This window comes from Thamnophis elegans, chromosome 5 (genome assembly GCF_009769535.1).
Source record: "Thamnophis elegans isolate rThaEle1 chromosome 5, rThaEle1.pri, whole genome shotgun sequence".
Taxonomy (NCBI): domain Eukaryota; kingdom Metazoa; phylum Chordata; class Lepidosauria; order Squamata; family Colubridae; genus Thamnophis; species Thamnophis elegans.
Window position 1 is genome coordinate 74,844,618 of NC_045545.1, and position 12,488 is coordinate 74,857,105.

The following is a 12,488-nucleotide window of genomic DNA, read 5'->3' on the forward strand; positions in this document are numbered from 1 at the left end:
CTATGGCCCCAGACATCTCCCTAGAGATAAATGTAGCCTATTTCAGTGATGGCCAACCTTTTTGGCACCATGCCCAAACTGGAACCTACGTGCATGTGCGTGCGTGCACACATGCCAGAATTCCAGAAACCCAAAGACCAGCTGATCAACATGTGCATGCCTGTTTTTTGGCTGTTGGGGGGGGGGCATTTTTCAGCACTCTGGCACCCGCGTGGATCATCTAGCCAGAAACCAGAAGAGCAGCTGGCTATGGCACACGTGTCCACAGAGAGGGCTCTGTGTGCCACCTCTACATGCCATAGGTTCGCCATCACAGGCCTATTTTATTCTTCTGGAGAGACTAAGGGCAAAATACTGGCCCTAAACTTTGTAGAGACTTAAGACATCATTTCTCCACTTAAGAACCCTGAAAAATTGAGAGAAGCCACTTGGCACACAAAGCTGGAATGGCTTTTAGGTTGCTGGAGGTTTACATCCTTGGATTAGAAGAATCCTAACCACAAGGATTTTTTTTAAGTGGAGTATTTGTGAGAAGCTGGGTGTGTGATAATCCAGCACAGAGCCTCAGACCAGTTAATCCCATTCATTCTGATTTGTGTCATGCAGAAAAATGGGGTCAGCATTCCCCACTAGATTTACCTTAATGTGGTTCCACGCAGTGCAAGGCACATTTTGTGAAGCAGCATTTTTTATTTTTTCTGCACTCAGAGTCATTATTACATTCATATTGCCCTTTAGTTGGACATCTTATAATCTCTTTTGGGCATTTCTTTGGTTTTTCTGCAAAAAAAAAAAAAAAAAAAAAGAGCACTAGGAAAAAAGCTGTATCCATTGCATTCAATCCAAGCCTTAAAGACACTTTATTTCCACAGTGGGAGGACAGCATTAAAACTTAAATCTGATAAGGAAACTATGCTTACACTTTAGAGAAAGGAAGACAGATATTTGAGAACGCAAACAACCTCAGTGGGAGTCCAGGGGTTGATGACAAAATGATGCAACAAATGTTATCAAAGCAAATAATGTTTTGCATCATATGCATTATATGGTTTTGCATCAGACATCACAGCACTTTTGTTAGACATTTATGTTAATTTGAAAGTTTTTAATAAGGATATCTGATGATGCATGTGTTGTGGCCTGCCAGTGGCCAGCAAAGCTGGCAGCAGAGACGGACAGTGAGGAGGTTGGGTAAGAGCATGGGCCAGTCCTGGAGGTTGGGGAAAGCTCAGATGAGGGCTCTGCATCAGAGGCAGAGATGGGGCCAAGGCTGTCTGGCAGTTCTCAGCTGCCTTCGGAGCTAAACAGCAAAGAGGCAGAGGAACAGCTGAAGTCTGTTCCCAATGTGTGCATGCGCAGAGATGCCAGCAGAAAAGAACAGCTAAGAAATCAGGGTCAATTTGGGAGCAAAGCCACAGGTGGATGGTAAATGGCCCTCTCAGAGGAAATAAAAGAGGAGCAAAAGGGGAGAGTTGGCTTTTGCAGGAAACAATTCATTCGTTCATTAGTTCATTTCAGGAGTGTAAAGATCTGTCTATGAATCTCAGAGAGTCTGTGCCAAGTCTTTCCTTGCACAGCACTGCATTTGGAAAATATTTACATGGCAGCTTTCCAAGCTAGATAAGGTCCGTGGTCATAAGTTCACCTTTTAAAGACTGTTTACCAGGTCTCTGCTGAATGTGACTGAGAGGAATTCCCATTTGTTTAATAAAAGGGGTTTTGTCGGGACCAGGAATCTGCTTCATGCTTTTGGGGAAGCCTAGGTCAGAACAGCAGGCTAGAAACATCCTGGATCCACAATTATGAATTCTATCTCAAAGGTCCTGCATCCTATTAACTCAGGGACCATTTTCTGCATCTGAAAAGCTAGAACAGAAGCCATAGCCTAGTGCATAATAGCTTAGCATATGGCATCAAGTCCTTTGTGTTAGGAAGCAAAAGGAAACAAAAGCTACTTGGATTTCTGGAAAGATCTTAACAGTTGATACAGTTTTGTAACAGAATCATGTCTACTAAAATAATTCTTCCCTACTACCTATACCTAGTGTAATTAAAGTGGTCTCTTTCCACATCTCATTCTTATGCTTCCCCTGTCCCTTAGACTCCAGAATTTCTGCTCTAAGAGAAGGTGATGACTCAAGATAAGAACAGGGCAAAACATCAGGCTGCAAAAAGTTTTGGCTATAGGTTGCAGAAATCGGTCTTTGAAGTCATAGGATGCCGGACCTTTGAGATGGAATTCATATTTCTTATTTGCAAATCCAGCACGTTCCTAGCGTGCGTCATCAGATATCTCTATTAAAAACATCCAAATCTAAGCACAGTTGGGAAATCATGTGAGAAAATAGTTTAAATAGCACTGTTATTGCTTTAACTTTGTAAACCGCAGTCACCTCGCAGTAAGATGGGTGGCAAACAAATTTAATTAATAAATAAAATATACACTTAAAGAGTTCGATTCAAGAGTGAGAAAATAAAATAAAATGTTTATATACCTCATTCTCATTCTTGAAATGGTGCTCTTCCTATGTTCACACAAGGCAAAAATAATCAGCAAACCTGTTACTATGTTTGCTTCCTAATTAGTTTTTTTTTCCACTTTGATAACTATACAGATATATATATAGAATTGCAAAGGGCATGTTTTTAGAGGCTGAAGAGGGAGGGAGAGGGGGGAGAGGGAGGGGAGGAATATTATGTATATATACATACATACATACATACATACATACATACATACACACACACACACACATATATTTATATATATATATAAAGCCCCATGAAGTACCTTTTTCTGGTGTGCGACACACTGTCCCACAATTACCCTCACAGCATCTTTTTATTCCTGGACATTCATCATCCTTCTCACATACATCAAAGGCTGCTCGACAAACTGTGTATTGCACTGGACAGGTTCCAACTTTCACTGTGTACACAAAAACTGAGTTAGTGAAACATTCATATGAAATATAAATTAGGTTCTTCGGTGCTTCTTACAGAGAGAAATCCCTACAGATTTCTGGGGATAGGGGGAGGACATATACTTCCTTTGAAATATCCTCCTTCTCACTTGCACAAATTTTCTGGATTTTGGGAACTCGGCAACCTGATTCTCCTGAAGCAATACTGTATTTCATTGAGATGAAATGTGATTAATACACTTTAGTGGGTGACAAGAGTCTTACAAATGGTAAGCATTTTTTGGAAGACCGAGTTTAGAAAAACCTAAAAGGTCAAACTATCCAAATATTGTATGCATAATCCATTGCAAAAGTCACCACAATCTCTTATTTGATTACCTGAATGATTTTTCTGTCTACTCTGAATTTGCGAAGAATACAGATTTTTTTTAAAAAAGTTTAAACTAGATTTTTAACACAACTTTTTCTGAGATACCACTTTGCTGTTTTCTGAGGGAGCCAAATGTATGGGTACACCTTTACTTCTTACGTACATTGAAGAAACTAATGGCAAAATTCTCCCTGTATTCTGGTAAACAGGTCTCTGGTTCAAATATATTATATCATGGTTTGCTTAACCATGGATTATTAAATAGGCTGCCTTTGGTTGGTTAAACCAAGCCAGGTGGTCTCAAAGAGAGAATGACAACTGAGGGAGAGAGAGGGGATGACCATTTATTGGGGTGGGGGTGGGGAGGGAAACAGGCTGAATAGAAAGCAGTGCCCTGTTCTCAGATCCCTATCTGAAATGTGACCCTTTGGTTCAACCTTTAGAGCAGCAATAATCATGTCAGGAGGTAACTCTGCTATACAAACCTTGACCCTGTACTCCATGCTACAGAAGGCTGTGATGAGGAAATGTGACCAGACTGCAGTGAGAAGGGAATTTCCAAGGACTAAGCCGGAGGTTGCAAAGGCAAGATCTTTCTGTACCAGCCACCTATCGATTTCCCCAGGACCTTCCTTTCCCCTTAATTGCTGATGATACTTATGATACCCTTGCTTCAAACACAGTATAACCAATCAGCCCACCCACCTTTCAAGCTTCCTGGCATTTTCCTTTCACTACCCCAAGCAGTGAAGCAGGCAAAGGGAGTCAGGGAAGGGAAGGCACTGAGAAGATCAGGGACTGGACAAGTGGGTGGGATATGCCTTGCTTGAAAATGTCTATAGACCCTTCACATCCTGGACATAAATTATTTCAACTTATATCCTCAAAATGACAGCTATAGAGCATTACACACCAGAACAACTAGACACAAAGACCGTTTTTCCTCACAGGCCATCACTCTGCTAAACAACTAATTTCCACAACACAGTCAAACTATTTACCTAGACTTCTTCTTCTCATCTTTCCTATTACCTATCTCCTTTTTTTACTTATGACTATAACCTTGTTGCTTGTATCTTTATGATTTATATTGTTTTATTTAGTTTCCTAGCATGATTTGATTGCTTATTTAGTATCCTAACATTGTAAATGACAAGCTCAATGTCTTTAACTGCTGAGCCATCATGCCCCCTACAATAAATATATTGTAAAATTATATATTATCTGGGATTACATGTTAATTATTAAATAAGTGATATTTATTTCTTGCTCATCTCTAACCCCAATTAAATTATTAATTTTATTCATGGGAGCATCACACAAATTCATTAATCATTTTAGGGTGTCATACGAGGTTACAGACATAATTTCACAGAGTGCAATGATAGAGCTTCCCAATAGCTTGAATTCAAACCAAAATACTCAGATTATGGCACGGCACCTTGAAAACTATTTGCTAGCAATTGCTATGATCTATTTTGATAATCAAAGTATAAATCCATCAAACATGCCATCCTTGATGATGGCAGGAGAACTCTGGTTCTCCTAGTCTGCTCCAAAATTACTAATACTTATTGTAATTTGGCTGGGCATGTTTCACTTAATTACATGTTTAAAGATTGGTGGGAAGCATTACAACACAATTCTAATTCTGCAAGCTAGTTGCTGGTTCTTGGAGAGATCCATTAACGTCCTTTTATTTTTTTTGTTATAAGACTGGGATATCATTATAAGAGGATTAATGAAAATGATATAGTTACAGGATAAAGCTTTCGTAGCTTCCCCCCCCCCCAATTATGGAAATTGAATTCTCTAAGTGAGATTCTTATGACAATACTGCTTACATTTCTTTTCCCTAAAAAATTACTTGCTTGATGTGGACAAAGATGCAACTTTTAGAGCAAACATACACACACAGATCTGAGCTTGAGCTCTAGAAATTAAAGCATGATGGAGGAAAGAAGGTATAACATCCAAAAAGGGCTCTAGTTCAGTGATACAGAATCTACTTTGCATGCAGAAGTTAACAATGTCAGAATTGCCACCAAAGAAGAGAATTCGTTATTGGCCAAATGTGATTGGACACCCAAGGAATTTGTCTTTGGTGCATATACTCTCAGTGTACATAAAAGAAGAGATACATTCATCAAGAATCATAAGGTACAACAGTTAATGATAATTCTAGGGTACAAGTAAGCAATCAAATCATACTAGGAAACAATCAATATAAATAGTAAGGATACCAGCAACAAATTTACAGTCATAAGTGGGAGGAGATGGTTACAGGAACGATGAAAAGATTAATAGTAATGCAGACTTAGTAAATAGTTTGACAGTGTTGAGGGAATTATTTGTTTAGCAGAATGATGGCTGTTCTTGTGTTTAGTTGTCTTGGTGTGCACTGGTCTATAGCATCATTTTGAGGGTAGGAGTTGAAACAATTTATGTCCAGGATGTGAGGGATCTGTAAATATTTCACAGACCTCTTTTTGATTCGTGCAGCGTACAGGTCCTCAAAGGAAGGCAGGTTGACAGTAATTGTGTTTTTCTGCAGTTCTGATTTATCCTCTGAAGTCTGTGTCTGTCTTGTTGGGTTGTAGAACCAAACCAGCCAGTTATAGAGGTGCAGATGACAGACTAAATAATTCCTCTGTACAACTGTATCATACTCTTGAGTGTCACATTCGCTAACTGCTAGTCTGCCATGAACTATGGAGGAAGGGAACCGGATGGGAGGGGGGCAGAAACTGGACAGGGAAAGTTGACCGGGAAATCTTGGTGCACAAATTTCAGTTCAGGCTTTGTTATACTGTAAACAACTTGACTTTTTAGTAAAGTATGCCTTTCATTACAAATTGAGTTGAGGGTCTTTCTTGCCTAGAGGATCAAGTCAGGACGATTCTGACACCCAATTTCAATGCCAGAATTTTTAGAAAAAAGATAGAAAAGGTTGTACACTGAATTAAATAGAACTGCTGCTTGTCAGTACAGTATTAATAAATGTAGGCTCACTGGACCAATGACTTGAAAGAATGTAAAAGAGTTTCCAATAGTCTAGGCCCCTTGTGAAGGTACTGGTAAGTTTTAGACATCAGAAGCAATTAACAGTTAAGAAACTACAACAGAAATAGCATAAACAATGGGGAGGTAGCTGGATTTAGCTTAGGAATGACTGAAAGATAAGCAGGAATTAAAAAATGCATTATTATTTTTTCCAGGATGGCTTTCTACATAAACTAGCAATCATTATCTCCCCCTGAAGCAAAATCTGAAGCTAGTACCATTCTCTGGTAACAAGCAGGCTTGCCCGCAAGAGCTAATACAGCATTTCCTTGCACCCGGACACTGGTCATCTTGCTTGCATTGATTTCCAAGAGGTCCTTCATGACAGATGGCATCAGTGTATGGACAGATACCAGGTTTCACTTTGGGAAAAAAAATATAAGAAAGTTTTAAGGATACTTGTAAAGGAACAATTAGAAATGCTGTGATGAAAATCTACCAGAGGGCATAAACGGGGGGAGGAATTGTAAACATAAAACCCTAATGTGTCTAAACTTTTCTGAATTTTCTAAGGGAAAGTTTCATTCAAAAATAAATATATCACACATGTGTTATCATCAAATTATACATAAGAGATATAGGGCCTTGGTCTAGGATAATCCCCCCATAAGTGGAACTTCTGTTACTGCTTCCCAATCTGGTTATAGGATTACCTAATTCATGGATATAATCATCTTGCATTTAAATACTAGTTTTTCTGTTTGCGTTTGGTTTTGTTTCCATAATTTTATGTCCTACATCTTGAACATCAATACTATTTGGATAGTTTATATATAAAAATATGCTACTAATCTATTAGAAAGCCACAGAACTAAAAAATAAAAACAGAAACATGTAACAGATTAGATGTAGTCTTGGGAGTTGAAGGGTAGGACATTGTTTATAGCCCAAAGAATTGACAACAATTGGGAAACTGTAGTCTGGGTGCCAATTTTAAAAATATTGGGAAAGGGGATAATTATACGCCTAGACCCTTGATGGCGAACTATGGCATGCATGCCACAAGTGGCATGCAGAGCCCTCTCTGCAGGGACGCCAGCCATCACCCCAACCCAGCTCCACCGCACATGCGCGCACGCCTCCTACTGGCCAACTGGTCTTCAGGTATCTGCCGCACATGCATGGGGCGTGGGGCACATGTGGGGATGTGCACACACATGCAAAGGCGGATGGGGTGCATGCGTGGGGAGGCACTCACATTGCATTTTAGGACCTCATGCATCTCTGTGCTCTGTTTTAGCTGCCAGGTTGGTGCAGAAGGCATTCCATGCCCAAAATGGGGTATGGAGAGCATGTATGCACACACACACCCCGGCCCCGTTTTTGGCCTGGAAAGCATCTTGCACCAACCTGGTAGCCAAAACTGGGCAGGGGGGGGCATTTGTGCTGGGGAGTGCAGGGGGGAGCATGTGCATACAGTCACATGGGGTGTGCATACATAGGGTCATGTGCACATACGCAGGGCGCATGGGGTCATGTGCGCATTGCATTGTGGGTGCGCACACTTTTGGCATGCGACGACAAAAAAGTTAGCCATCACTGACCTAGTCTTTTCTATCAGCCAGATGGAATAGTTGTAGGACTCTTACCTTCCCCCTCCCTGATAGATAGAACTTCACTTCCTACTGACAGTTGCTTTGGCCTGGACAGCTAGAAGTCATCCATCACTTGTGGCAATTTTCCCTAACCCTCACCCAAATAAGCAACAGCTTCAGGAAGACAACATGAGGCCAATCAAATCACACGTAAGCACCACCTACACACTCAGCATGGCTTTCTGATTTTGAACCATTGATCTCCCTTTTTTCTCTTTTTCTTCCACTCTCCTCTGAGAGCCAGGTTTGTGTTTTGAGCCTGAAGACAGAGAGGTTTTCCCTATCAACTCTTTTTATTTAAAAGTTTTTTTATTGTTTTAATTGAACAAAAACACAATAAGAGAATCATCCTTCATTACATCTTGTAGAAAGCGTGTCGATTGGTTACAAATACATTTCGTGCGTTTCTTCCACAATCATTACTTATACTTCATTCATATTGAATTGTATATTTTAAATTAAAAATCTTTATGTATTTTAGTATCAATGTACCACAATTCTCATTTAACTACAATTATTTAAACCTGCTTTTATCTGAAACCATTTGTATTTAAAGACACAACCACCTACTGGCATTCATTCGCAATTTCAATAAACTTCCAATAACATTACACCTTTATAATATATTCTGGAAAAAAATAAATTAATAAGATATGTAAGCATTCCTCCCACTTTTTCTTCCCCAACTCACTATTTAGAGCTTGTATCCAATTTGCTTTTACCAATGCAACACATGTATATATCATTAAACATTATCCATTAACATTTCCTTGTTATTGTTGTAGTTAGCTAAAAATTATTTACTATTTATATCACATCTCCTCTAATCAGACCCAAAAGAAATTATACCTTTATAATAAGATCTAAACAAAAATTTATTAATAAAATTTATGTCTTTTCCCCAAAGACATTAACTCTTACTAGTTAATGTTATCATTTCATTATTGTTATCGTAGTTAATTATATGTTAATGAATAAACATTTAATAACAATCTAAAACAATCTACAAAATACTAAAATTCCTACTTATTAATCACCAAAAATTAACTTTTTATCATCAACTTTCATTATCAACCTGTATCTTTCCAGTGGCAAAACAGTCTTATCTCTTTTGCCAGTTGTTGTATCAATTCTCTTTTTAACTCCTTTATAAAAATTTTATAAACTTCTCTCCGCACTTTATTGCTTGAAAGATTTCTCAGATAATCTTGATACCCTTGAATTGTTATTGAAATTAGCTTGTCTTTGGTTGTCAGACTTATTTCTGAAAAGGTTTCTCTTCTTAACTCCCTCATTATCACCCTTTTTTTCCTCCTGTATCTTGAAATCTGGGATAAAGCTCCAAATTGTCAAATTCACTTTTCCATCTTCCCTTCTTTCCACTTTCACCCATGTTTGCTCCATTAATAAGTTCATCTATTGTCTTGTCTTTATCTTCTATATTTTCATTCTCTTCTTTAATTTTTGGGGCTCCAAAAATTGTTATGAGAAACATCATCTTTTGCTGTGAGAAACAATAATCTATCCAACTTCTTCTCAAATCTCCCTAAACCTTCCAATATATTTTTAATTCCAGCCAGGATATTTCAAAATTTTAAGGTTTCCTTATCTGCATATTGATCCATTTTTTCAAAAAAAAAAAAAAAAAAAAAGGAGGAGAGAAAAAGAAAAAAGGAATCTGATAGCCACTGCCACTCTAGCCTTCCAAGCCTCTTGTGTGTGTGTGTGTGTGTGTGTGTGTGTGTGTGTGTGTGTGTGTGTGTGTGTGTTTATTTGTGCTGATAAATAATTGGGGCTTACCAGGGGTTGTAAAAATCATATATATATATAAGCACTTGCAAAAACAATTCATGCCCTTGGCTCTTTATCAGATTTTGTAAGCAAGTTGCAAACCCTTCAGTTACAAAGTCAGTGAGATCAAAGAAGAAAGAACAAAAGATACATTGTTTTAAAAAAACTCCAGACTCTGACTTCAGAGTGGCAGATTCCACTTTTTCATACTTGTCTCAAGCTTATGGAAAACAAAAGTCTTAATTGTCTTTAATGGAATTTAATAACAAATGGTAGAAAGAATTGTTAAAATAAAAAAGAAGGTTTTAGTTCAAGCCAAAAAATAAGGTGACAAAGAATAGAGGGGGAAAAAAATCAATCTGTTCACTTTAAGAGGAGAAACAGGAATCATTATGGTCACATCAATCCACAAAATATTGTTACAAAGGGAAAAACAAAAACTTTCCAAGGTAGTCAAATAAAAATTAAACTTACCACTTTATTCTTTTACTTAAAGGACTAATTTACCTTTTTTTTAAGTTTCTTTGGGCGATCTTTCTCACAATAGAAAAAAAAACCTCACCCGATGGACTCACTTTCACTTCCTTCCTTCCAGAGCAGTCTCCGACTTCATCAGCCTAGGGCTGCCTGTTTGCCACCAGCTTGAAGCTCTTCCCTTGGGTCAATCAGGGACTTTGCGATGTCCCTGAGACCAGCAAGGCTTTGTCTTCCTGTTCACCGTCTCTACGGGATGGTTTAGGTCCAACTGGACCATCCAGTGGCAAAAGTGTCAATGTTGTATTGTTGTGACATTGGCTCCTCCCCTCCCTATCAACTCTTTTGAGTCTTTCAAAAGGCAAAAGGTTCTCTCAAAAAGTAAGATAAAAATGCAACAAAATAAATAAATCTGTATAAACCACAGCAGGAGGTCAGCATTACTGTATTCTCAGCTGTTAGAAAGGAAGAATGTGAATTGGTTCTTGAATCTTTCTATTTCTAGACAAAACCAGAATAAGAGTAACTGGCAGAGGTTTTCTATTTTGGGATGAAACCCCCAAATATTCTTCTTCCACTTACCTTTGGTTGGATGTGGGACACCTGCAGTGAAGCAAGTTAGTTCTACACAGAAGATTAAAAAGCCAGTGAGAGAGAAAGTGTCAGTTGATCTCATAGTGCTGTTAGAAGGATGTCCCCTCTGATCTATCCTGCCATCCAAGGTGGTTTATGACACATAACTTCTGAAGAAAAGAGCACTAGCAGTGTCTTTCTGTAAAACTGCCAGGGTCCCTAGTTTTCCAGTGGACTGGACACATGGGCCCTGTTCAAAGCTACTGTGAATTACTGATGTAACAGTCATTCCATCTCCCTGAGGAAACCTAGAAACTCTGTTGGAGGCAATGAGGTTCTAACGGAGAATTCTCAGAACCCTACTAGACATTCAAAAGGTTTTGGAGGAAGCCATGGTGACAGTTGACCTGATTGATTGATTACAGCCACCCATCTCACAGCTTTGACTCTGAGTAACATATAGATATAATGTTTTGGCCCCATCAAAGAGGATGAAGCCGTTGATTCCCGTGATCTGCTAAAGCTTAATTAGGGCCGGCAAGCTTAAGCCTTAAGTCCACTCAGTATATAGAAATCAATTTTTCATTCTTGTGTGACATAATGAAAAGCCGTGATGGTGAACCTATGGCACGTGTGCCACAGGTGGCACGCAGAGCACTCTCTGTGGGCAAGCGAGCCGTCACCCCAGCTCAGACCCCCCGCAAATGCACACATGCCTCCTGCCAGCCAGGTGGTTTTTGGATCTTTGCCATGCATAAATGGGGGGTGGGGCGCATACGGAAGGCACGGGGGTGGGGGTCGTGCATTCATGTGAGGGGGCAGGGGAGTGCAGGGGGTCACATGCACAGGGGCAGGGGATTGTGTGTGGGGGGGGGTCACGCACACATTGCCTTATGGGTGTGTGTGCGCACTTTCGGCACGCAACGACAAAAAAGTTAGCCATCACTGATGTAGAGAATAAAAATTCATTGGGGACGTCTTTCCCTAAAATGAATACTGGCTTCCAGGAAAGGCATCCCAAAGGTAAAATTTAAACAAATTTAAACTTGATGTTGATTGCATTTGCACAGAGACCTTGAGCTTGCTACATGTAATCATACAATCATACTTGGCAGCAGAGTGGTATTGAAACATTCTTATCTTGCCTCCTAGACCATCTTATTGATCTCTCTATCTTTAGACATTATAACAGCTTCTGCAATATTTTTTTTGTTCCAACGGCATCATCAGATTGTTTTCATCACTTATGTCATGCGCACGGAATACCAGAAGATTCCCTGCATTTAAAAGACTTAATATTAGAAGAAACCCAAACTTAACTAAACAATATTTTTAAAGAACATATTGCAAGCTATGAGAATTAATTCCAACCACTCAGAGATATATTGATCCCTCATTTTGTCACGCATATTTAAGTCTTGGCCCAACAGTTTACTACAAATCTTCTGGTTACTTCTAGGTCATAGTTGTGTATGCAATATTTAGTTCAATCCAGGGGTGAAATGCTACCAGTTTGGGTCGATTCACCCAAACTAGTAGTAAAAAAATGCTAAAGAGAAAGAGGAAATTTCTGCTTTCTAGTGAATCAATCAAAATCACATGGCAGAGCTGTTTCCCCCCCTCCTCCTTTTGCTGTTCCACTTACCTTTGAGGACTTCTTAATGCCTGCAATGCACATGCATGCAAAGCACACATTTG

The 12,488-nt window shown here is 39.1% G+C and overlaps 1 protein-coding gene across 1 annotated transcript; it reads right to left on the minus strand.

Annotated features, from left to right (window-relative positions):
- Window positions 1-640: 640 nt before the first annotated feature.
- Window positions 641-11,070, minus strand: LOC116509447 (WAP four-disulfide core domain protein 5-like). Its single transcript, XM_032218600.1, has 4 exons — window positions 10,800-11,070; window positions 6,576-6,719; window positions 2,792-2,929; window positions 641-780 (listed from the first exon to the last, which is right to left on the minus strand). Exons 1-4 carry the CDS (start codon window positions 10,891-10,893, stop codon window positions 641-643), a joined length of 516 nt encoding a protein of 171 aa, XP_032074491.1. The 5' UTR covers window positions 10,894-11,070.
- Between the last annotated feature and the right edge of the window lie 1,418 nt (window positions 11,071-12,488).